This window comes from Sarcophilus harrisii, chromosome 6 (genome assembly GCF_902635505.1).
Source record: "Sarcophilus harrisii chromosome 6, mSarHar1.11, whole genome shotgun sequence".
NCBI classification, from domain to species: Eukaryota; Metazoa; Chordata; class Mammalia; order Dasyuromorphia; family Dasyuridae; genus Sarcophilus; species Sarcophilus harrisii.
This window is the reverse complement of record NC_045431.1, coordinates 235,996,129-236,021,693: the sequence shown is the minus strand read 5'-3', so window position 1 is coordinate 236,021,693 and position 25,565 is coordinate 235,996,129. Positions and strand designations below refer to the sequence as shown.

Sequence of the window (25,565 nt, the reverse complement as noted above, 5' to 3'; positions counted from 1 at the left end):
CCTCATTCTGGGGCCGCCTCCCCTCATTCCTGGGCTGCCCCCCTCATTCCCGGGCCGCCCCCCTCGCCCCCTCTCAGCCATGTGCTCCCCCCTCCCTCTCCTCAGTCAGGGACGCCTTGGGGCCACTGCTCCCCCTCTCGCTTGGTGGCCCCTGGTGGCTTGGCTTCCCAGAAGGAAAAACAAACAGACCTGGCTGATTTGCATCTGTGATTCCTGACATCCCTTGGGCAGCTGCAGGGACCAGGGCCAGAGGAGGGGAGTGGGAGGGATCCTTCCTGGGGGCCCAGCACTGGGTGGGGGGCAGGCAGTGTCTCCAGGGCCGAGAACACCCCCCAGCCTGCTCTCTGCTCAGGGACACATCAGGGGAGGGGAAGCCCTGCTCGAGGGGGCGGCCGGCCGAGGTCCACTCGCGACCCGGCCCCTCCATGGGATGGCTCCTTCCTCGCCTGGTACAGGGGGCTCGGACGCCCTGCCCTGATCCGCTGGGCCCATGAATACAGACAGGGCAAGGGACTCCGGGGTCCAGAGAGTCTGAGGCGGAGGCTCCTCCTCCAGCCCTCGCCAAGCTGAGGCTGCATGTCCTGCTCGGGGCTGGGGGAGAGGGGAGGCCTGGGGACCTTCCCACAGGAGGCTGAGGTTCTGGGGCCCCACAGAACCCGCTCATGGGGCACTTTCCTCTCCCTAGGATGCAGGTCGGGCAGGAATCACGGTTCCCATTGGACAGATGTGGAGACTGAGGCTCAGAGTGGCCACCTGGCTGAAGGCCCCAGACCCAGAGCAAGTGGGCAGATGAAGCCGCCAAACCCAAGGCTCTGACTCAGGAAGCTTCAGGATGGAGAGGGGACCCAGGCTCTTCCCTGGCAGGGCAGAGCCGGCGAGTCTCCCCCACAGGGCCCCTCACAGAGATCCCGCCCCAGCTCCAAGGGCTTGTGGGCCGCAAGAAAGTAAGCTCCCAGTCGCCAAGGCTGTGTCCCTCTGTCCCGTGTCCCTCTGTCTGCCGTGTCCTTCTGTCCCCCGTGTCCCTCTGTCCGTGTCCCCGGGTGCCACATGAGGCCCTGCCCTTCTGCCTCTCTGCAGTCCAACCCTCCCTCAGGCCAACCCCCTGGATTCCCCCCCCCAACGGCTCATCTCAGAGAAAGGCCCCCACAACCCCCCTCTCTAATGATTCCATGTCACATCCCTGTGGAGCGTCAGGGGTGGTCTGTGGTGCTGACCCTGAGGGTCCCAGGAGCCCGACTTCTCTCCCTTTCTCTCAGCCTCGGGCTGCCTCTCACACGCCTCCACCTTCTTCTGCAGGCCCTTGGCGTGGGGTGAGCCGCGGCGTCTCCGGGAGGCCGGGGAGTGGCTTGGACTGGCAGGAATCAGAGGCTGCTGGGGTCAAAGGCCGCCCGCCCCCCCCCCCCCGGGCCCCCGTGTCTCCCCCGAGAGCTGCCTCCCTGATCCATCTCTCGCCGGTGACACTCCCATTGTCTGTGTGACTGCCCAGTGACGTCCCGGCCACTGCAGGGGCTCCGACGGGCGGCCGTGTCCATCCCGCGAGGGGCTCGGGGTCTCCGTCCACTCCAAGAGCACAAAAGCGTCCTTGACACCCTGGCCCCTGCAGCTGTTCGGGCACTCGCCCGTGGCCACAATGAAGATGGCTGGGGGGGGTGGGCTTTCCCAGAAGGCTCTGCCCGGCCAGCTCAGACCCACACAGGCACAGACCAACAGCCATGAGTATATGTGCACACAGACACACAGACACTCACAGACACAGACACAGACGCTCACACATTCACAGACACAATCATGTAGCATGGACAGGTGGGCCAGTTCTAGGCCCACCCCGGGCCCGGCTTTATTTCCTTGAGGAGACGTCCCCCTTGGCGTCCGTCTCACCGTCGGGTGCCCTGAAAGCTGTTGGGGTGCTCACTCCATGGCCATAGTGAAGACGGCCAGGGGGAGGTCCTTTCCCAGAAGGCCCTGCCGAGCAGGCTCCCTGGACAGACGCCACCCACCGGGGTGAGCACGGAGCTGAAGGGCCAGGCCCCTTGTGGGCCCACTCCCCCAAAGGTCACTGATGGAAAGAGCAGCGGCGGGAGGGGGCGGGGGCTGGAAAGTGACAGAGAGCCGCTGATCCTCTGCTCCTGCAGGCCCGTGTGGCTCTGGGAGGGTCGCCCCTCTTCTGGAAAGTGAGGAGGGATGGCTGAGGAAGGACAGACTCTGAATGGCCGGTCCTGGTCTGGGGGCAAGAACTCGAGAGCTCTGGAAGAGAAGCACTCTGGGTAGTGACCCTTACCCAAAGGGGAAGAGGGGCAAGCTGGGGATCACGTCAGAGCTTTGTGGAGGAAGAGGAAAGGGAAGAAGAGAAGGAGGAAGAGGAGGAGGAGGAGGAAGAGGAGGAGGAGGAGGAGAAGGAGGAAGAGGGAGGAGGAGGAGGAGGAGGAGGAGGAGGAGAAGGAGGAGGAGGAGAATATCTAGAAATAGCACCTTTTGTCTTTGAAGAAAGCACCCCCCCCCCCATCCTCTCACTCTTTCAGCGGGCGATCAGAGATTCACGGGCTGGAAGGCAGGGACCCAGGAAGAGCCCCAGAAGTGGGACAAGGCGTCCCACGGGGTGGCCCCTTACACCCTGAGCCTGGCTCTCCACAAAAGCCCCCCAGGTGCTTGCTATGGATCCGTCAGGGAGTGACCAGAGAGGGGGCAGGACCAAAGGCCTAGAGTCGGCCCTCCCGCAGCTCCCAGGGCCGTGCTCTCACCCCCGACTCCCCCGGGCATTTCTTTAGTTCCCCTGGTGTCTGGTTATCTGGGGGCCGGCCAAACCCCCCAACTCCCCCAGGAGACTTTTAGAAGCTATGGTGCTCAGGGGAACTTCCGAACAAGCAGGGGGCTGCCCGGGGAGGAGGGGGCGCACCCCACTGGAGGGCCGAGGCCGGGTCCAAGATGTGAAGGGGTTCTGTTGGGGCGGCTTCCCGAGGCCCCTCCCGCTCCGACTCGATGCCTTTCCCAGGAGAACTTCCTGCCCTCTCTCCTTCCCCCACTCTGCCCCTGCAGCCTTTTTGGAGCCCTCTGCCCGGCCTTGGCGGCCCCTGGGGCCCAGGAGGGGGCATTGAAGACCCCATCCCCCTCCGCTCTGAAGGTGGTGGAGAATTCCTGCTCCTCCTGTAATAAATAAACGGCTCGTTTGCCTTCCAGCAGACACGTGGCCACGTCTGGGGTGACGGGGGCAACTGCTGCCCGGACAGCTGCAGGGAGGCCCCCTTCGCCTGCCTCTCTGGGTCAGAGCTGGACCCGGGCATGTAACCGGAGAGTCAGGGACAAGTGCGGAGGGGCCCGGGATCCTGTTCTGGGCAAGTAGGAGGCAGATGCTCACAGTCGGGAGGCAGGGGGCTGGCAGAATTGACCTCAGAGGGCCTCTGAGGACAGTTCTGATGCCCAGGGTACCTCCCCCGATGCAGAAGCCCCTGGCATGCCATGTCCTGGCACCGTGGTACTCCTTGGGGCCCTTGTAGGGGCCTTCTTGTGAAGGGGTGGCCCCAGCCGGCTCCGGGGCTCTCGGGCACTCCCAGCGCCGCCCCTGCCGGAATTGTGGCACCGGGACAGGCAGCCGGGGAGAGGGCCCAGGCTCTGCGAAGGGCCACGATTCCCAGTTTGTCCCCCAGAATCCAGATGGACACCGGCCCTGCACTGCTGGCCCTGCCCAGCAGCCACCCTTGGAGGGGTCCCTGGAGGGCAGAATTCTGGGCTCCTGGAGTATCCCCGGGGTGTTTCTAAGCTGGCTTTTGGGTGAAGGAGAAGCCCCGAGCATGTGGCCCCCAAAGCCTGCCCCAGCCGCCCAGCGGTCCCTGGCTCACCAGCGGCCCCCTCCCTGGTCTGCCGGGGTTCTAAAGGGCTCCTCGGTCAGCAGGTGGAACAGCAGCAGCCGGCCGGGCTCAGGTCAGAGGTGGCTGGCCTTCTGAGCGCATGCCCCAGCAGGGATCGGGAAAGTCATTCAGCGGGCGGGCGGCTGTCCTCATGCCCCTTCTTTAACCCCAAAGTCAGGGGAGGCTCACGCTCTTCTCCCCTTCCAGGCTCTCGTTGCCTTCGGCCTCCTCTGGCCTCCCCTGGCACTGAGGAAATGACCTTCACTCAACGATTCTTGCGTGGACTGTAGGGACCCTCCCAGAGCTGGCCGTGGTCCTGTGGGACCTTGCAGTGTCCCTCCTCCCTTCTCCCCTCCTCCCTTCTCCCCTCCTCCCCTCCCAGAGCTCACCCTTGCTCACAGCCTCCAAGGTTTCCCCAGTCTGGGCTAAGGAGAGGGCAGGGGGGACTTGAGGAAACCACGGTTTCCTGCCTTCTGTTCCTCGGGAACTGCAGGGGGCTAGGCCCACAGACCCAGGGCCTGTCCTGGCTCAGCAGAGATTTGTTGGACTACCTCATGGATGGTTTCGCCACAGCCTCCCAGGGACGAAGAACTCCCTCCCAATGGGAGAGCGGCCCATTCATGCCGCCGACAGTGAGGCTCCTTGGGGGATCGGCTCGAGCCCCATTCGTTGCCCTCTTGGCCTAGACCCCGGAGTCCCTGAGAGGGAAGGACTGAGGGGCCAGGTAGTCTAACCCATCTCCGAGTTCCCAGTCTGTCTCTAGGCCCCAGCGCCTCCTCTCTAGGCTGATCATCCCAGCTCATTATCCCCGAATCTTACTCCCAAAGGGTTCTGGGGGAGTCAGGCCTGAACCACCGAGGCAGGGCGGGCCACCGGCCAGTCCAATACACTTTGGGACGTGCAGCCCAAGGAGAGTGTGGCTCTAGCATCCCAATGCCGGGATCATCGAGCCTTGGTGAGCCTTGGGATGTCGATTAAGCCCGGGACTCTCCAAGGCCCCGTGGCCCAGCCCCTGCCTCGGTTCCCCCCAGTTGGGAAGCTCAGCATCCCCTCTCAGCCTCAGACAGTATCCTCTTGTGTGTTCCATGGTGGCTATGGAGACGAGCTCCCAGCCTCGGTGGCCTGAAGGCCTTGGTCCTGACCGCTCCGGCCGAGCCTTCTCACTTCCAGCCTCAGCAGTTCTTGGTCACTCCTGGCAGTTTGGCTGTTAGTCAGTCAGCAGCTGGAGAAGGAAAAGCCCCCCACCCCGGGGTCCCCAGCCCAGTCCTAAGCTGGTGAGGAGCTGGCCAGGAGCAGGGGGTCCCCAGCAGGCTTCCCTCAATGGGGTCCTTCTCAGGGCATCATAGGTGTGGGGCTGGAAGGGCATGGAAGGTGCCCTCGAGCTGAGCCTGCTTCAGGGCAGCTCAGGGCTTGCCAAGACCCCCTGAAAGGAAGCCAGGAGACCGGCTGCTCTCCGCCCTCCCCCAAGCCTCAGTGGCCGTGGGCTGGGCTCTGGCCTTTGGGACACTCAGGACGTTCTCTTCTGCCACCGCAGCCTCCTTGGATTAAGCAGGGAGCCCCTAAGGGTAAGGGGCTGAAGGGGGGGAAGGGAAGGCAACTGGCCCAAGCCGTCTCAGCCGTCCCCTCCCCCCCCCCCCCACCGCAATTCAGACTAAGATGTGATGCTCTGTGGTCCAAGGGGATGGAGAAGCCCAAAGCCCCGTTTAGCCTCAGCCCTGCGCTCTCGGAGCCCTGCCCTACCTCAGTTTCTTCATCTGGAAATGGGGGCGTGGGGCCAGCAGCCGCAAGCCCAGCCGCCCACTTTGGAGGCCCCTGCTGCACCCTCAGCCCTTCCTTTCCCTGGGGAACCTCAGGAGGGGCGGGAGGGGCGCTCCTGGAAGCCTCGGCCGAGGGGCCGCCCGGGAGCGGAGCCTGGGAGAGGCGGCTGGGGAGCCCGGGGAGCCGGGGAGCGGGAGAGTGGGGGAGCCCGGGAGCGGGGGGAGCCGGGGGGGGGGGCCGGGGAGCCGGGGAGCCGGGGAGCCGGGAGCCGGGCTCTTCTCAAAGCCCCTTATCTCCGGCAGCAGATGCTCCGGCGCCCGCCGGAGGCCGAACGCGTCAATAATGGAACAAAATTCGGAGACAATGGCGGGGCTGCGGCCAAACCAGTCCGGCCCATTGTCGGGCCCGAGTCACGGAGCTGCGAGCGCGCGGGGGGCGGCGAGGGGCAGGGGAAGAATAGGGACAAGCGCGGGGCCCCCCGAGCTGAATGCGGCCGGGGGGTTGGCCGGGCGCCGTCGCCATGGAGACGGCCCTCTCCCCGCAGAGGTCTGATGGGCCATTGTTCGGGGGACACAAGATGTGGCGTCCACCAGATGGTCGTGTGCTCCCGGACGCGTTATCGGAGGGGCCGAGTGAAGGAATGCGGCCGCCTCCCTCCGCCCGCGACGCCATCTGCTCCGGCAGACGGCCGCCCCCGGCCCCGCCGCCCCCGCCGCCCCCGCCGCCCCCGCCCGGCCGCGCCCAGCGCCCGCCTTAATTAGCTCATTCCGTCGGCCCTTTGCTCTCAGGTAAATTGCATTTCACACCCGAGGGGCTCGCAAAGGGCCTTCGCGAGGCTGGGGGGCTGCCGAGGTCCCCTTCCCCCTCCCCTCCCCCTCCCGTCCTCGGAGACTCCGAGGCGGCCAAACCCCACGAGGACACCTGGACTTCTGTCCTCGCCGAGGAGGCTCCTGGGGGGAGGGGTGGGGGGAGGCGCCCCAGCCAACGAACGGGATCCGCCCCCTACTCCCCCCCCACCCCAGCCCTTTGGAAGCTTCTCTCTCCGCTGCCTTGACTTAAAAAGGAGAGACGGCCCCGACCTCCCGCCCGGGCCCGCAGACCCTTTCCCCCTTGTAGGAAAGGGTGTCAAACGTTCTTAACTGGGGCCCCCGGCTTTTCCTCCGGGGCCTGGGGTAGGGCCCAGAGGGCTTTCCCTGGGCACCCCCTGAAGGGGAGGGGGGCTTTAGGAAGGGCTGCAGCTGGGGGGGGGCCCAAGGCTGGGGCTTTTTTGTCCCCGGGCCCGGGCAGCCCGGCAGGGAGCGCCGGGGGTCCGCCACCGGAAGCCTTAGAACCCAGACCGGCCAGGGACCGCAGACGTGGGCCGGGCAGAACGGGGCCTAGGGGGGAGGGGCGCCGGGCGGGGGCCCAGGGCCCCTCCTGCTAAGCCGGGGTTTGGGCCCTTGGCCCCCCCCTTTTCTGGGTTGCCCTCCCCGCCCCCCAAACCTTGGTATTTTCCCCTCAAGCCCTGGAATGGCCCCCCCACCCTCTCCAAGCCTCCTGGCCAAATTTAGGACAGGGGAATGGGCCCGACCGTGCAGGGGACTCTGGGGAAAAGACTAAAATGGACAAAACCAGGGGGCACTGGACAGTTGTGAGGCAGAAAGCAGGTTCAGGCCCACTGAGGCAGCCCAGCGGCCCATTAGAAAGCCTGAACTGGGGGCCGGTGGACAGAAAGGGGAGGGGAGAGGGGGGAGGGGAGAGGAGGGAAGGGAAGGGGAGAGAACGGGGAGGGGAGGGAAGGAGAAAGAAGAGAGAACTGGAAGGGAGGGGAGAGGAGGGTGAGGAGAGGAAGGGAGAGAAAGGGAGAGGAGGGGAGGGGAGGGAAGAGAGGGGATGACTCAGCTTTGCCCCCTACTCTGCTCTTCCAAACTCCCCCATCCTCATGGAGGGCACCATCAACGTTTTCCAGTCCCTCAGGCTCACAAGTCTCATCCCAGCCTGGATTCCTCACTATCTCTCCCCTTCTCCCCCAACACCGGCCCCTCCCCCATCCAGTTGATTTGGCCTCCGCTTCCCTCCTCTGAGGTTGGCCTGCCTGCCTCAGTCTCCCCTCTCTCCAGCCCATCCCCCGCTCGGCTGCCAAAGGGGTTTGCCTTAAATGGTGGGCCAGGTCACGCCCCTACTCGGTAAGTCCCAGGGGCTCCTTATCTACTCCAGGACGAAACCAAGAGCCTGGGAGCCGGCCTGGGCCGCGCAGTGGGCACCGAACTCTGCCCCGATCAGAGCTTGTTTGTCTTGCTTTCCCGACGGAGGCAGAAGGGAGGCTGGGAAGGAGTCAATTCGAACTTGAAAATAAAATGAATTTCAATTTAAAAAATGGATCAGAGCCCAAATGCAACGGAACTTGCCTAGTTTAAAAAAAGACAGTTTTAAAAACACACAGATCAGGGAAAAAAAAAAAAAAGGCTTCAGGAGGGGGCTTTAAGAGGGGGGCTTCAGGAGGGGCAGGCAGGAGGTGTTGGTGCACGTGTGGGTGCCCGTGTCTGTGAGGGGGAGGGGGGACTTAATTGGCGGGGGCAGCTGCGCCGCTGGCCCCGGTGCCAGGTTTGCAGAGTCAGGGCCGCTGCTCGGGAGCCGGCCCGGACAAAGCCGGAAGCGGGAGGAGAACGGAAAATTTTCCTCCTCAGGCCGCTTTCTGACAAGTTTGCCGAGTGCCAAAAACAGGCCTGGGGGCCTGCGGGAGGGGGAGGGGAGGAGGAGAGCTGCCTGGTTGACATCTGGCTGCAGCTGTGTAGGGAGAGGACGAGCAGCCTGCAGAGGTTGGGGGGGAGTGGAGGGGGATGCAGAGCAGGGGGGGGGGGCTGCAACCTTGTCCCCCCGAAAGCCAAGGGCAGAAGAAGCCCCTCTTCCAGTGGAATTCTCCTGGGATGGCGTGTCCCTGTGTGTGTGTCCCTGTCTCCGTGTGTCTGTCTCTGTGTGTCCTTGTGTGTGTGTCTGTCTATTGAATGTCCCCGTGTGTCCCTATGAGTGTCTGTCCCATGACTGACTGAGCTTTTCATCTGGCATTGGCGCAGAAACAGCTGAGCTCAGCCTTTGGCCAGAAGGTGTTAGAGGGGTCCCTCTCCCCAGGGCAGGCCCCCCAGGGCAGTCCCCCCCCAGGGCAGTCCCCCCCCCCCAGGGCAACCTCCCCTGTGCTCGGGTCCTTTGTCTCCCGCCTCCCCCAGCTTTGCTTGCTCCCAGGTGCTGGCTCAGTCCCTCCATCCCTGGGTGTCCCTGGGCTTGCCCCCTACCCATCTCTCGCTCCTGCCCCCCCAGCCCAACCTTTCTCTGTATTCAGAGCCCCCAGCTCTGCCCAGGGAAGCCTGTGAGCGCCCCCAAGGTCCCCGATGGAGCAGACTTAGCGCCCAAAGGTGGAGGTCCAGCCGAGTCTCCTAGCCTTGCAGCCGCTGGCTCCTCCCCCAGAGCACCCCCTGCTCTCTCAGCGCCCCAGGCTGGTCACGGGCTCTTGCTCAGTGGTCACCTCCAGGGCTTCTCTCTGAGCCATGGGGGCTGGGGGCTTCTCTGCATGACCTGGCAGGGTCTGAATCACTTCTCTGCATCCGATGACCTCTGAAGTCCTTTCTGGCCAGTCCTCTGCCGCCTTCCCTGCCTCAGGCTCTTCCCCAGACTCACCTGGGGGTCCTGCAAGGCTTGCCTCTCTCTCTCCTCCGGGACCAATATGTGGGGGCAGCTGCAGGAACCCCATGAGGGACTCCCAGTTTATGAGTCCAGGAAGGAGTCGGTGACCTGTGGCTGCTCTGGCCGAGCCGGGAACGGGTGGGTGGCCGGGGGACCCAGGGAGGGGCCCAGCTGGGGGTGGGAGGAGGAGGGGTTGGGAGGGCCTTTGCGAGGGGCCAAGAGGCCTGGCTTGGCCACCTCCTCCTCCACAGGCACTGAGGTTCTCCGGGTCCCTGGGGGCTGAGGGACCCCTTTCTGCCCTTGGCCCAGCAGGGAGGGAGGAACGGGGCACAAACCCTCCCCCTGCCCTGAGGGCGGTGGGGGGTGGGGAGTCTGGATGCTGTAGGATGGGAATCGAGGCAAGAGATGGCTTTGGTCTGGCATCGAGGGGCAGCCCTGGCACATCTGGCCCATTTCCTTGGTTCAGGCCTCCCAGCTGTTCATGTTGTTCGGGGAAGGCGGCTTCGACCCGCTGCTCTCAGGCCCTTCCTTGGTGGGTGGGGGGCCCACAGCCTTCGGGCAATCTCTCCCCAGTGGGAGCCCCCTCCCCTCCCCCAAGATGGGAGCCAGCCCAGAAACACAGACTTGGACTCAAAGCCCGGGGGGCCCACGAGCAGGGCAGGAAGAGGGACAGGAGGGACCGCGGCCCAGGTGAGCCCCCCTCCCTTTGCTGCCTTCTGAGAGAGTCTTGTCACTCCCCGGGCTCCTCGGGGACCAGGCCCCCTGCAGGTCAAAGCCCCCCCAGGCCTCCAGGGCGGAACCAGAACAATGGACGGTGCCAGGGAATTCTCCCTGGGAGGCCTCCTGAGGGGTGGGGGCTCCCTGCTCCAGGCAGGGCTGGAGGCCCCCCCCCCAGCATCTAGGGCAGGTTTGCCACAAGTTGAGTGGGATTAGGGGGACCTGAGGTCCCTCCCCCCGTGTGAGGTTCGGTCCCGCCCCCGTGTGAGGTTTGGTCCCTCCCTTCCCTTTTCTCTGTGAGAGGTTCGGTCCCGCCCTCCTCTTCTAAAGCGGGTGCGGACTTCCCAGAGGCTTTGGTTTTCCGCCCTCTGGCCCCACTCACCGTCTGCCTTTTTCGTGGAGATCCCTTGGAAACAGGACACTCAGGGAAGCTGGACTTTGTCCCCCACTCACCCTTTGGTTACATCCAGGGGTGAGGATGGGAGGGGGCTGCAAGGGGGGAAGGGGGGCGGTGCAAAACCACTAGGAAGGTGAGAGCCCAGGAACCACTTGGAGTGGGAAGAGGCTTCTGTCTGGGGGGGGCAGGAAGGGGGGGGCCAGAGAGGGGAAGCCCCTAGGGCTTGGGCAGCTTTGGGGGGGTCGATGTCTCCCCCACCCCCCCCACCCCCTGGGCATGGAAGGAGCCCCCTCCTTATGGATCAATATGGCGATGCTGTAAAGGTCAAAGGTCGGCCCTTGGGACCTTGTGGGAGCAGAGCCCCTGACCTCAGTCCTGGGAGCAGTGAATGGGAGGCTGATTCTCACGGTCGGTGGGTCTTACAGTGAGTAAACATTTGTGCAGCACCTACTGTGTGCAGAGGCAGGGGGGGAAGGGCTTGAGGTCATGCTGGGGAAGGAGTTAGAGCAGAGCTGGGGGGGGGGGTGGGTGGGAATGAACCATTTTACTTTAATCCCAAACTGAATTTAGTTTTTTCAGTTGAGAAGCATTCGTTTTCTCTCCCCCCAATAAACCACAGCAAAAAGGAAATAAATCTCTTGTCATGGATAAGCCTGGTCAAGCAAAGTCCATCCCCCGCGCCCGAGAGCTGCGCCCCCTGGCACCCCGAGGCCCTGGCACCCCGAGGCCCCGTCTCCCCCCACTGCGTGCCTGGGCCGGAGGGGTCGCTCAGGACCTTTGGGGGAGGGGGCCAAGGCAGCCGCTTCTTCCAGGGAGCCCCCGGGGTCCCTCGTGGCCTCTCACGGGTGGCCTCCCACCAGGTGCCCGTCGGCCGTGTCTCCGAGGCACCTGAGGCAGGAGCGGAGCGAGCGTTGGCAGAGACGGGGCAGAGCTAAGGGCCGGGCGGCCTCGGCTGGGACGATGTTCCTTCCCGGTCTGAGAGCCCCAGAATCGGCCTGCCCAGCAGCCCCATGAGGTCCCGCCCACTCTGTCCGGGCCCGAGCAGCCCAGGGGCAAGCGGCCCCCCCGCCAGTGCCCGGTGGGAGCCGTCCCGAGGCGAAGGGGTCGCGCCTGCCCAGGCAGCTTGTGGGGCCGGGCTTCCTTGGGGAGCTGCTGCTGGTAACCCCTTCTGCGTTCAGCACGTGTGGCCAGCCGGGGAGTCCTCAAAGCAGAGCAGGCAGCTCAGACCCAGGAGAACTGGCCCAGGGGCCCCTTCTGGGCTGATGGGAGAGTGGAGAAGGAGCAATGGAACAGCTGGGGGGGGGCGAGGGGAGCAGCCGGGGGTGGGTGCTGGGACACCTGGGCACCCTCCTCCTGCCCCTTGCACGGAGGCCATATCCTGAGAGGGGCTGCAGTCCCCGCCCCGGTTCCCCAGCTCCCCTTCTCCTCCGCCCCTGCAGCCACAGGCAACACCCCCACTTTCTGGAGTCTGTCTATGGGGCTCCGATCACCCACTCAACATTTGGTCTTGAAATGCAGGCGGGAGGGGGCCGAGGGGGCAGGAGTCATCCCCAAAGCCGGGAGACTTGGGGGGGGAGATGATGATGGGGAGTATCCTGGACATGCGGCTGTCGGGCGGATCATGGCCCGGCTGAGGTCCCACTGCTGCCCCCTCCAGGGCCCCGGGGAGCTCCAGGACTGGCAACGGGGGCGCAACTAGTGCGAGCCCCTTATTCTGCCCGCCCTATGTGGCCCAGAAAAGGCCGGAGGTGGAGGGGTCGGGGCCGGCTCTGTGTGTTTTAAGGGAGGGCAGGTGAGAGCGGGTCAGACTCCTGGGTGGGAGGAGGAGGAGGAGGAGGAGGAGGAGGAGGAGGAGGAGGAAGAGGAGGAGGAGGAGGAGGAAGAAGATCTGTCCCTTCCAACTCCCAAGTTCCTTTAAGTTCAGGGTCCCCCGAGCAGAGACAGTAAACCAACCGTCAGACTTTGGGCTGTATCTGTTTCCCAACTTCTGACTACGTGGGCAAGAGGCTTCTGCCAAACGTCACGGCCAGAGGGGATGCTGGGATTTTTCCTTGAATTTCCTTTAATTTAAATCCTGCCCATGACAGCGCCGCAGCCTCGGGGGGGGGGGTGGGGGGGGGAGAAACACAGACAGAGACAGAGACAGAGACAGAGACAGACAATGGCAGCAGCAAAAAGGGTCCCAGGGGAGAAAATGACAGTGATCGGTGGGGAGTGAACTACACTCTGACTGGTGAAAGTGAGAGAAAGGGAGCACAGACTGGGCAGGTCAATGGTCAGCACCGAGAACGGAAGCAGAGGGGGGGGGGGGGGCCCTCCCAGCCCGGGCCTCAGGGTGAGGAGCCTCCCTGTGAGAGTCCAGGGGTGCGGCGCAGAAGTCCCTTGGGGGGGGGCTTACAGAGGAGAGCTTTCCAAAGGTGGGGAATGAGGTGCCGGGCTCTGCTGAGACCCTGGGCGGGGTTGGCGCACTGGTGCCCATCCCGGTGCCCACAGATGCCCAAGCCCTGGGCACCTCTGGCGTTGTGAGTGGGCTTTCTGAGCCAGAACATCCTCCAAAGGACGGAGACAATGGCCGAGGGAAGTCGGAGGCCTGGGAGATGTTTCCACAAGTGGGCGTGGGGGTTGGGAGTGAGAAGGTGCAGCTCACTTTGGCTCATTAAGTCAGACGGGCAGGGGAGCCCGGACCCTTGGGCCTGTGGGTCTTGGCTCTTGTTGGTCACGCCCCCCCCCCCCCCCCCCGGCCAGAATCACCACAATGTACCCTGATCTTGGGACAGATTCCATTCCTCCCTCCCTCCTTCCTTTCTCTCCATTTCTTTCTTCCTTCTCTTCTCTCTTCCTCCCTCCCCCCTTTCTTCCTCCCTCCCTCCCTCCTTTCTTCTTCCCTCTCCCTTTCTTCCTTCCTCCCTCCCTCCCTTCTTTCTTCCTCCCTCTGTCTCTCCCTCCTTTCTTCCTCCCTCCCTCCTTCCCTCCTTTCTTCCTCCTTCCTTCCCTCCCCCTTTCTTCCTCCTTCCCTTCCTCCCTCCCTCTCTCCCTTCATTCATTCAGCCTGTCCCTCTCCCTCTCTACAGGCTCCACATTGGGGTCCATGGGAGGAGGAGCCCCCACCGCCATTTTCTAAGGCCTCTGTCCTCCACACAGCCTCTGAGCAGGAGGAGACCCCTCCCCCCTTATCTGGGGTGATTCCTGTGTGTCCTTTCACTCAGCCTCTGCTTGGGCCCTGCAGGGATGGAGGAGGCCGCTGGCCTTCCCGGCAGTGCTCTTGGTGGTCCCTTCCCCTCAATGAGCCTCAGTTTCCTCATCTGTAAAATGGACCTGAGTCCCTGGAAGCTCTCACTCCTTGACCCCTGTGCAGAGGAGGGGAGCCTGGGCTTGGAGCTTTGAGGGCTGTACTCTCCAGGAGCAATAAGAATGCCCCTTTCTTGTCACCTCTCAGCACTTTGGGGGGCATGGAGCAGGCGCTGGCACTGGGCTAGCACCTGGGCTTTGGGGGGCCCCGAGCCATTGAAACTGTCTCTCGGCTGGGCAGACTTGCTGTTCCCCCGGCTGCACATTCCCCCTGGCCCACGGGGAGCCGGCCGGAGCCCGGGGCCCTCCGGGAGCAGCCTGGCTGCCAGGCCTGGCCCAGGACGGGCGATGGGCCCCGGGAGAGGGGACGCCCACTGTGTCCGACCCCAGGGGCCCGGCCGTGGCCTGGGTGGAAGAGGGAAGGAAGAGGCTGGAAACCAGCAAGCACAGAACACTCTGCATTTATTAGGAAATGGAGGAAGATGAAGACCCTGGAATTACATTGTGACCCTCATTAAGAAGTGAACCCCCAAATCATCCCCAAGTGATTCTGATTGCCAGAAAGCCCAACGCCCAGAAAAATCTCCTGATCCGGCTCGGGATCCATGCCCCCTTGGACCCCGACTGCTAACGGGGCCGTGCTGGGGGGGAGTAGTCCCCCGACCCCCCCACAGGGCAGCATCTGGGGGTGCTCGGGGGGGCCCAGGAGCCCAGCAGGCCGGCGGCTGCTGCTGCTGCTGCCATGTCAGGGGCCCCCCTTTCTAAGCCCAGGGACCCCCGGCCCAGAGGGGTGGAGGGGGACAATCTGCCTTGTTTCTCCAGCGAGAAACCTTGGTTGGCAAAGCCCGGCTAGGCCAGCGCCCCCACAAGCGTCCCGAGGAACACGGGCCTCTAAGGGACTTCTGTCACCCCAATGGGAGGAGGAGGCGATCGCTCCCTGAGATGAGGGGCCCGGGACCCCCAGCCCGCTGGAAGTGCCTTTCTTGGGGGAGGAGCCGGCTTGTCCTGAGAGAAGGGAGCCTCTTGGAGCCGGAGGAACCCCCTCACATCAGGCCCCTTTATTTTTCCTGAAGGAAAGCCTTCCCAGAGAAGAGGAGGGGCGGCTCCTGCGGCCTCCCCTGGGTCCTTGCTGGGAAGGGGGGAGGCCCTGGAAGCCACCTGCTGGGCCTTGGGGGCCCCGCCGGGCCGCCCAAGAGGGAGGGAGGGTGGGGCCTTGCAAACGGCCTGTAAAGGAGCTGCCTGACCCTGAGAACCCTCCCCACCTTGGGGTCTTTTTGGATGGGAGGGCTCTGCTACTTTTCTAGCCCCACATGGGGGAGGACGGCCCAGGCGGACACGAGGATGCCCCGAACTTGGCAGGCCGGCTCAGCTCTCCAGCTACCGCGCTGTCCTCCCGGAGGGGGAGGGGGGAGGGGGAGGCTCCGGCGCCCTCCCTTCCCGTTGTCCCCTAGCCCACCTCTGCCCGGGCCGGGAGCCCAGAGGCCTCCCTCAGGAGGCTTCATCCGGCGTCCTCCGGGGAACCGTCAGCTGTTCGTAGGTGGGGAGGGAGTTATTGGCCAGGAAGAGCTCGGAGCCGGCCTGCTGGGGGGGCCTCCCGCCGCCGCTGCCGGCCCTGGGGTCCCCCTGCTGCAGGGCCACCAGGTGATGGAGCATGTCGGTGATGAGGTTCAGCTTCTGGTCCATCTGCATCACCTGCGGGAGAGAGCTGGCCGTTAGACAGGGCCCTGCGGGGAGGAGGGAGGCCCCCGAGAATCATCCCCCCCCATGGCCTCACAGAGAAGGGAGTCCCGTGGGGCAGGGAAGGGGAGCCCCATGGGCAGGGATGTGCCCCCACACCAAGGAGTCGGCCCCCAGGAAGCCCGCAGGAGCCCCACAGAGGGGAGGGGGTGGGCTGGGAGCCCGGCAGGTGGGCCTAGGAGAGTGGGGATGGGGGCAGTGAGGCAGGACCGATGGGGAGAGCACACGTCCAGGCTCAGAGCCAGATCTGGGCGATAAGCAGGAGCCCGGTGGCCCGCGGCCCCAGAAGCCCTCACGGCTCCCGCCGAAGGTGGCAGTGGGCCGGAAAGGAATGCTCTGAGTCATCCGTCTGGCTGCCGGGAATACGGAGCCGCCGCCGCCTCTCTCTGGTTCTAAGGGGCCGCCCCTGGCAAGCGTGTCCCCAGCGAGGGGATCGAGCCAGGCCCGGGCCGGGCGGGACACATGGGGCCCGTGACCCCCAAAAGCCACTTGGAAGGGGGAGTGAGGCTCCGCCGGGGGAGCCTCACTGGGCCAGCCAGGGGACCCCGTGGCCTCCCCCTCCCCCAGACCCTGGTGGCCACAGAGAGTCCCTGAGCCGGGGCTCACAGACTGGCCAGTCTCCGGGGGGCTCAGGGGGATGGACTTGCCAGGCTGGAGACAGGGAGCCCGGTGCTTGGGGAGCCTCGTCTGGGGCCATGGCCACAGGCCTGCCAGGCTCAGTGGGGCTCCGGGCTCCGGCCTTGGCTCTGCCGCCGCCAGCGTAGGCTCATTCTGGGGGGGGGGCTCATGCTCTGGCAGGTGCCATAGGCCCTGGGGGCGGGAGAGGGCTGGGCCAGCTGGGAGGGAACTCAGGTCCCCAGCAAGCGCTGGCCCAGGCGGGCAAGGCTCGCCTCACGGGACGCAGCGGCTGGGGACGCCCGCCAGCCAGAGATGAGTTCTATGTCAGTGGGCAGGCCCTGCCTGTCTCCCGGGGCTGGCCAAGGCCCTCGTCCTGCAGCTGGAGTGAGCAGGGGAGGCTGGGGGAGCTCGGGGGCCAGAGGGACCTTCCCCCCAGATTCCTGCAGTGCCTGCCCTGGGCTCTCCCCTCCGGGGCCAGCCATCTGTTCCTGGCCCAGACCTCCTGCCATCACCAGCTTTCCCCAGCTCGCCCAGCAGCCATTCAGAGGAGGAGGTGCCTCCCTGGCCCCCGAAGCCTCTCTGGGCCCCCTCTGCCCCGGGCCCTCCCCTCTGGGCCACATGTCTCTTCCTGGCCCGGGCCCCCTCTGAAGGGCTGTTGGGCACATCGACAAGCCAAGAAACCATCTTGGGGGCCCCCGGGGCAGTCCCAGCCCCCCGAGCTCCTCCCAGTCCGGCCCAGCATCCAGTGTGTGGCTCCCACTGTGCAGGGACGTGGGGACGCAGCCAGAGGGCCCGCTCCCGGGGCTCCGGGCCATGGCCAGCGGCTCAGAGGGGTTGGGTTGGTACTGACCCTGTTCTGTCTGAGCAGAGAATGCGACCTGTGTCCACGCCCTCCAGTGACGGAAAATGTCATGGAACACGCCGGAACAGCGGGCTCTGGAGCGCTCCGGAATCACCCCAAAGTGGGAGCTTTGGAGAAGCCGGGAGGGTGCAAAGGGGCCCAGCAGCCCCAGGGGAGCCGGAGCCGGAAACCCCAAAGCCCGGGACTGGCCTAACTATGCAGCCGGGCTCGGTCCTGAAGACGGGCTCAGACACTGCAGCAATGGGGGCTGGGGTGAAGGCCGGAGGCCGCAGCGTCCGGTTCCTCCCGCGGCTTCTTCCTTTCGCTTTAGATTTCTGCTCCCTCCGGAGGAGAGAACTTGGGAGCGAAAGGGGCGGGAAAACGGAACAGCTACAAACTGAGCTTGAGAAAATCCAGGAAAAGCATCTTCTTTTTAACTAGCGGCGATTAGGCCGGATTTCAGGGGAGAACAGCCACGTTCCAGGAGAAAGGAAAGTTGTCCAGCCTCCCCCAGGACACTTTCTATCGGCCACCAAGAAGAGCCAATTAGGGATCAGCAGCATCTCTGCCAAGAACACCCGAACGGGGTCATCAAGAGGGGGGCGGGACTGAAAGACTGAACAAACCTGGCTGAGGAGCCCCTGAGCCTCGGCTTCCTTAGCTGTGAAATGTGTTGTCGAATGTCTCCTATTTCCCAGGGAGGTTATGGGGAAATGGACGGGGAGGGCTCCCAATGGGGGGGGGGCAAGACGCCACCGTTACCTCCCCATTTTCTAACCCCCCCCCCCCCAGAGAGGAGCATTTTTTCTTTACAAAGAGTCTAGAATTCACTCAGAAAGATCCACAAAACCCTTCACACCATTTCCTTCTAATGACCGGGAACAAAGGAGCTTTGACTGGGTGGTAGGGAGCCAGACACGGGAAAATGGCCACAGAATTTGTGGCTTGGGCAGGGTCTTTAGGGGGCAGGACGGGGCGGGGGGGTGGGAGCCAGGCTGTGGGTCAGGGCCCATGGGGAGCACATCTAGGGCCTGTGGGGAGCACGGCCGGGCCGGGGCAGGGTGGAGGCCACACGGGGACTGCCCGGGGAGTGCTCCCAGCAGGTAGGTGAGAACGAGACCCCTTCACTCCCAGAGGTGCGGGAAGCGGGACCAGCCTGTCCAGGCAGCCTCGGCGGTCTCTCCCAGGGCCCCTCGGCCAGGTCGCGGAGCCTCGGTCCAGCCCTCATCGGCCACTCACGATTATTGCCAGAGACAAGGCCTCCTTCATGCCCTGAAGCTGCTCTCGGGATTAACAAGCGGATGACTTCGCCCTCCCAGCAGAGAGAGAGAGAGCAATTAGCAGAAGGAGCGGCCAGTCAGGCCCCAGCGGCTTCGGGTAATTAGGCCGAGGGCACCCGGCGCTGTTTGATGTGGCCCCCGAGCTGCTCTCAAAAGAAAATCTGGAAAAAGCATCTTTCAAGGGACGTGTCTGTGAAAAGGGCCATGTGGGTGACTCGGAGCAGAGGCTCTGGGGCTCCTGGAGCCCTGTGGGGGCAGGCCCGGGCCGGGAGGACGCCTCCAGCTGGGCCGGCCCTCGTGGGAAATGCCCCTTCCCCAGGCCTGGGGTCTGGGGGTGACCCGGGAGTCCGGAGAAGGGCAAGGCAGTCTGGGGGGAGGGGGGGCTGCAGGTGGGGGAGGGGTGTGAAAGGGCTCCCCCCGGGCTCTGTGACAGGACACAATCAGGACCTTATTCGACCCTGCTCCTGCCGAGCCATTCCCGAGCTGGGGTCACAAGTTCCTTATCTTGGGGGGAACAAGGGGAGAGGTCTCTGGGGGCGCCCGAGCCCCTCGGCACGCCTGCCCCGGACACCCCCGCTGGAGCTGGGAGATGCACACGGGCGGGCGGTCCCAGAGTGCCCACGGGGAAAGGGCAGCATAGACCCCGTGGCTGGGAGGAGGGGGCGGGGAGGCCCACGGGGGCGGGGGCGGCTCCTCCCCTGGGGGGGGATGAAAAACAGTGGGGAGGTGAAGAGGGAGCCCCCCTCCCCCCCTTCCTGTGCTCGGTCCACAGGATCAGAAAGTCTGTGGCTTCAGGCAAGTCTGTGGCCCAGAGTCTGCTTTCTGGGGAGCTGCAGCCCTGGGGTAAAGGACTCGGGGGCGCTGGGGGCAGAGGAGGCCGCTTGCCCCGTATTTGCTCTGGCACTGGGCATTCTGATTCCTTTTTTCTAGCGGCACAAGCTGCCCTGGCTCTCCCTCCTTGGCGCCTCGCCAGCCTCCCAGCCTTCCTGGCAGCCCGGCCCCTTCGGGGTTTTCAGTCACCCCGATTCAGCTTGTTCCCGCCCAGATATCAAGGGTGTGTCAGGGGCTCGAGGCCAGCTCTTGTTCCCGCTCAGCTCCCATGACCTTTGTTTTCGTCCCGGCTCCCTCCCTCCTTCTCCCTCCTTCTCTCTCTCTCTCTCTCTCTCTCTCTCTCTCTCTCTCTCTCTCTCGCTCTCGCTCTCTCTCTCTGTCTCTCTCTATTGTCTCTGTCTCTGTCTGTCTCTCTGTCTCTGTCTCTCTCTCTGTGTCTCTCTTTCTCTGTCTCTGTCTCTCTGTCTGTCTCTGTCTCTTTCTCTGTCTCTCTGTCTTTGTCTCTGTCTATCTCTCTGTCTGTCTCTGTCTGTCTCTGTCTGTCTCTCTCTCTTTCTCTGTCTCTCTGTGCGTCTCTCTCTCTGTCCCTGTCTCTCTGTCTTTGTCTCTGTCTATCTCTGTCTGTCTCTGTCTGTCTCTGTCTCTCTGTCTCTCTCTCTCTCTTTCTCTGTCTCTCTGTGTGTCTCTCTCTCTGTCCCTGTCTCCCTCTCTCTCTCTGTTCTGTGTTCCAAGGTCCTTCTGGCTTTTACTTTCCCTGTTCTAGGTTCGAGACCCTCTTGGCTCTGTCCTTCCTATGCCCATCCCACACCGGAAGCTTGTTCACACTGACCATCGGATGCTCCTTTGGCCCCTTCTGGGAAGAGCGGAGACACTTAAACGCTTCCCTGGCCCAGAGGATGCTTGCGGCAGTCACCAGCAAAGCCCCGGCTCATGGGGAAGGTGAGCATCGGGGAGGCGGCCCCTGCCATTCCTGCTGGGGGCTTCCTGCTGGGGGACACCCTGTGGAGGGGAGACTCAGGAGCAGGCCGCAGGCCAGGCGGTTCTGATCCCTGGCCTTCATGCCCAGGCTTGGCCCCTCATCCAGGGGACTGAAGGGCCCAGGCTAATCGCGCACAAAGGGCGCCTGCAGGCATGTGCCACGCTCTCTGGAGCTCTCCGGCACAGGCTGTTCTACAGGTGCCCCCACATGCCCAGGAGGGACGTGCACACACGCGCAGTAAACCAAGAACAAGGAGGGAATCACTCAAAGGAGAAAGGGCAGGAACGGGGGAAAGAAGGAGTAGGGCCTGGGTCAGCAGTGGGCTTCCTCCCCATCTCAGAACCAAGTTTTGTTCTCAGTGTTCCCATCTGTAAAGCGGGCACGAGAATAGCATCTTCCTCCCCGTGTTGTCACCTGCATAAAGGGAGATCACACTTGGACAAGGCCTGGCACACAGCAGGCACTTAATAAATGTTCACCAGCCAGCTGATGCACGTTGCTTGTATGGTAACTACTTCCAAAAACAGTGAAATGCAAATAACGGTTGCTTAGCACCTCAACATTTCCCCCCCGGGTAGGTTAAAGAGTCAGAGTCTATGAGGGCCTCAAAAAGAGCCTTGGATTAAGGCAATGACTACCTTGACAAGTGCAAACACAGGAGGGGAAGAACATGCCAGACAGTGCCGGGGGAGAACATCATAAGTTGGGCGTTACCCAGACGCCTTCTGCTTCTACTTTGGGAAGATTCCTGTGACAGGAGGGCCAGAGGATTGGGGGGGGGGGGCTAGATAATGTCACAACATAGGAGAGTGATTGTGTTTTAACTGGCAGGATCCTCACACCTGACTGAGGTGGGCGTAGAAGGAAAAGAAAAAGGGGTTCAGGGAGTGATGACGTGCTATTGAGACTGATGTATCCTGATCTGGTTTTTAACAAGTTATGGCTAATACATAAATGGAGGGGAGAGAGGACATGGACACCGACACTGACTAAAATCATTGAATATGGAAGTTTTACCAGTGCAAACCAAGGAAACTCAAGAGTCCCAAAGAGCTCCAGTCACCAAATACCTGAGAAATGTTCACCAAGGGAGCCTGGATTGAGTAAATTAACTTGTTTATAAAACTTCACGGAGAAAGATCAAGGAAGATTCCCTCTGATTCCATATGACAGACGAAGAGCATCCGATTCCATCTGAATGCCGTTACCTACACACACGATCCAGATAAATGTACTTGTAGGGAATGGGCAGGACTTCACAGGCGGTAACCCTAACCCCACTCTATTCCGTGACAGATCACATGTTATCATCTTACAATTTACAATTGATCAAAAAAGATTGGGTATAAGATTTTATTTAAAGAAAAAAAAAACTTCCCTAAGAAAAATCCATAGGATCAGACAGATTCACTAGTGAATTCGGCCAAACATTTAAAGAACAATTAAGCCCAAGATTATATAAACTATTTGGGAAAATAGGTGGAGTCCTACCTATGGCACAAATATGGTGCTGATTCCTAAACCAGAAAGAGTTGGTACAAGAAAACTATAGACCAATTTCCCCAATGAATATTTTTGCATAGATTTTAAACAAGATTGTAAATATAATACACCGTAACTAGGTAGGATTTATACTAGGAACGTAGGGATGGTCCAATTCGAGGACAAATATCAGCATCTCTGAGCATCTCAAAAACAAAAGCAACAAAAATCAAATGACAACATCAATGGATGCAGAAAATTCTTTGATCTATTCCTATTAAAAACACCAGGAAGCACAAGAATAAATGAAGCTTTCCTTAAAATGCTAAGTGGTATTTATTTAAAACCACTAGCAAGCATTATCTGTAATGGGGATAATCTAGAAGTCTTCCCAATAAGATCAAGATAAGCAAGGGTGTCCATTATTGATATTGTACCAGAAATGCCAGCTCTAACGATAAAAAGAGAAATTGAAAGAATTAGAATAGGTAATGAGGAAACAAAGTTATCACTCTTTGCAAATGATATGATGCTACACTTAGAGAATCTAAGAATCAACTAAAACACTAGATGAAATAATGAACAACTTTAGGGATTTTGCAAGGTGTAAAATAAAGCCACATAAATCATCAGCATTTCACTATATTCTTAACAAAGTCCAGCAGCAAGAGCTGGAAAAAGAAACTTCTTTTATTTACTTGATTTTTTGGTCAGTCCATAAGCCTTTTTTTATTTACTTGATTTTTTTGTCAAAGAAACTTCTTTTAAGATAACTATAAGCAAAAATATTATTTTTAGAAGCTTTTGATTTAAGTCAGATATTGCCACTCATAACATGGCATCAGCAGAACAATAACATGTGACAACAGAGACAACCTTGTTTGACGATCACAATAATAAATATTTATCAAGGCAAGACAGAGCTTCCCGAAAGAGTCTGACACAGGATTGGGGGACTAGAGGTCACTTTCAGGGTTCAGAATAAAGAGGGAATCAGTCTACATGCTCCTATCAAAGAATCAAGTCCTTAAACTTTGTAGAATCTTCTAGAATACAGATGAGGCTCCTCAAATGAATCCTTAATCATCCATGAAGCAAAAAATAAGTGAATGAAGAATATCTGTTGGCAAGATTATGTGTCCAGATTGTCTAAAACTCACCTATCCATATATATATATTTATATTTAATCTATATTTTTTATTTATGTCTGTTTCTATGTCTGCGTCTTTGCCTATATGACAGACCATATAAATACATAAATTGAGCCCACAATAAATCAGGAGGAGAGCAGATCTCCTCCTGGAAACAAAGAGTCATAATTTTAACACCACTCTCCTATATCCGTCCTTGACATATGGCTATGAGGCAAGTCTCCAAGGAAGCAATATCATGTGGCTGTGGAACCCCCGTGTGCAAGGATGTAGCAGCTCTTTTTGTGGTGGTGAAAAATTAGAAAACGAGTAGGTGCCCATCGACTGGGGAATGGCCAAACAAGTTATGGTATATGAAAGTAACGGAATATTATCGCGCTTATTAAAAATGGCAAAGAAGCTGATTTAGAAAGGCTTGGAAAGATTTACACAAACTGATACTGAGTGAAACAAGCAGCACCAGGAATACATTGTATACAGTAAGAGCAAGATTTTGCTATGATCAACTAGGAAAGACTCAGTTTTTCTCAGCAGTTTCGTGATCCAAGACAATTCCAATAAACTTTGGAAAGAAAACACCTTCTGCATCCAGAAAGAGAACCAGGGATATTGAGGGTAGTTAGGTGGAACAATGGGTAGAGCACCAGCCCCGAAGTCAGGAGGACCTGAGTTCAAATCTGGCCTCAGACACTTAACACTTCTTAGCTATGTGACCCTGGACAAGTCATTTAACCCCAATTGTGTGAGAGAGAGAGAGAGAGAGAGAGAGAGAGAGAGAGAGAGAGAGAGAGAGAGAGAGAGCGCTAGGAATATTATATTGAAACACATGTTATGCAGTGTTACTACTGGGATTATATCCCAAAGAGATTATAAAGAAGGGAAAGGGACCTGTATGTGCACGAATGTTTGTGGCAGCCCTTTTTGTAGTGGCTAGAAACTGGAAACTGAATGGATGTCCATCAGTTGGAGAATGGCTGAATAAATTGTGGTATATGAAAATTATGGAATATTACTGTTCTGTAAGAAATGACCAACAGGATGATTTCAGAAAGGCCTGGAGAGACTTACACGAACTGATGCTGAGTGAAATGAGCAGGACCAGGAGATCATTATATACTTCAACAACAATACTAGATGATGACCAGTTCTGATGGATCAGGCCATCCTCAGCAACGAGATCAACCAAATCATTTCTAATGGAGCAGTAATGAACTGAACTAGCTATGCCCAGAAAAAGAACTCTGGGAGATGACTAAAAACCATTACATTGAATTCCCAATCCCTATATTTATGCACACCTGCATTTTTGATTTCCTTCACAAGCTAATTGTACAATAATTCAGAGTCTGATTCTTTTTGTACAGCAAAATAATGTTTTGATCATGTATACTTATTGTGTATCTAAGTTATATTTTAATATATTTAACATCTACTGGTCATGCTGCCATTTAGGGGAGGGGGTGGGGGGGGTAAGAGGTGAAAAATTGGAACAAGAGGTTTGGCAATTGTTAATGCTGTAAAGTTACCCATGTATATATCCTGTAAATAAAAGGCTATTAAAAAAAAAAAAAAAGAAAGAAACACATGCTATGTTCACTTTTTCCAGTTTTTTCCTCTCGTGGTTTTCCTCTTTTGTTCTGATTTTTTCTCCCAACATGATTTATAAAGAAATGTGTATTAACTAAGTTAATATACATGTATAACCAGAAAAAAATAAAACAATTAATAAAAAAAAGACTGTGGAGAGACACATAATGGATGGGTGTGAGCAGACTAACGTGTTACGAATACGAAACCTTGAGATTGAGTTGGCAAAGAAAACAGCATCAGGGAACTGTGGGAGCAGAAGGAAAGATGGGCTGATCAGAGGATGAATGGGAGGGATAGTAGATGGGCAAGTGGTGAGCTCCTTCAGCATCCTGGAGATTTCAAGTGGATATAAGAGAGGTACCCAGTGACTTGGCTAGACCCCGGGGACAACCTGTGGAAGGACACAGACAAGAGCCTCATGACATGGATACCCACTGCTGGGGGCAATCTGCATCCTTAGAACAGAGAACCACAGTGGAGAGCTTGGACATTCCCTGGAGTATTTGAGTCTGCCTGGCACTGTGTCAGCACACACTGGGAGTATCAAGAAGAAGGAGCAAAAAGGAACCCCGCCTGTGCTCAGGAAGCTGACGTTCTCCTCTGGGGCATGGTACAGACACAGAACAGTTAATGGTAAGCTTGTGCCCAGTAATGATGGAGGGCTGGAATCACTTGGGGGGAAGTTTCCGAGTGAGCTTTGAAGGCCGGCTTTGATGGGAGCACGCCAGCCCTTCAGATGGTCAAAACCTGTTTTTCAATGCACCCGATTATTTTCAATCAATTCAAACCAGGCGTCGGCCTCTGACACGGACCCACAGCGCAGCCACAAAGAATCTCTGGCTCGGGTTCACCAGGACTTAGTGAGAGGGAAAATCTCCAAAGTTTTACTTTTTTTCTTTTCAGAATTTAGAAAGAAAAGCCAGTTTTTTAAATCTCTTTCCAAACCCAACCACCTTTGAGGGAGGGTTCCCAAGTACACATCCGCCATGTGTCCCTTGGAGGTTCAGGAGGCCCTGGCAGCCACACTGGTATCATTCATGGAAGACTCGCCCATTTTGAGTTTTCCCCACCTGCACTGGGCTTCTTTAGGTGGGCGTGAGAGCTGCTTGGGCACCAAAAGCATGCACATGGAGGACATGGCCCAGAGGTAGATATAGACATAGACATAGACAAAGACTTGTCCCCCAGAGGTCCAGACCCCAGCAGGGTACGGGTGTGCCGAGGGATGGGAGAGGAAGGGAAGCATCTATTAGGCACCTAAACTGGGCTGAGTGCTTTACAAATTTTATTTTACTTGATTCTCACAACAATTCTGGGAAGTGGGTGGAAGATGCTATCACCCCAGTTGATATTACAGTTGAAGAAACTGAGGCAGGCAGAGATGAAATGATCTGCC

At 59.5% G+C, this 25,565-nt stretch overlaps 2 protein-coding genes across 2 annotated transcripts in view; both read right to left on the bottom strand.

Annotated features, from left to right (window-relative positions):
- Positions 1-1,487: 1,487 nt before the first annotated feature.
- On the bottom strand, positions 1,488-3,787 carry LOC116420086. Its single transcript, XM_031943602.1, has 3 exons — positions 3,424-3,787; positions 2,894-3,245; positions 1,488-2,244 (listed from the first exon to the last, which is right to left on the bottom strand). Exons 1-3 carry the CDS (start codon positions 3,785-3,787, stop codon positions 1,875-1,877), a joined length of 1,086 nt encoding a protein of 361 aa, XP_031799462.1. The 3' UTR covers positions 1,488-1,874.
- An 11,101-nt stretch (positions 3,788-14,888) lies between these two features.
- KCNQ1 (potassium voltage-gated channel subfamily Q member 1) overlaps positions 14,889-25,565 on the bottom strand; it is a 191,605-nt gene continuing 180,928 nt past the window's right edge. Inside the window, 1 exon segment of the mRNA XM_031943601.1 lies at positions 14,889-15,351. Within this exon segment, the coding sequence (XP_031799461.1) occupies positions 15,148-15,351 (204 nt within the window). The 3' untranslated portion in view covers positions 14,889-15,147.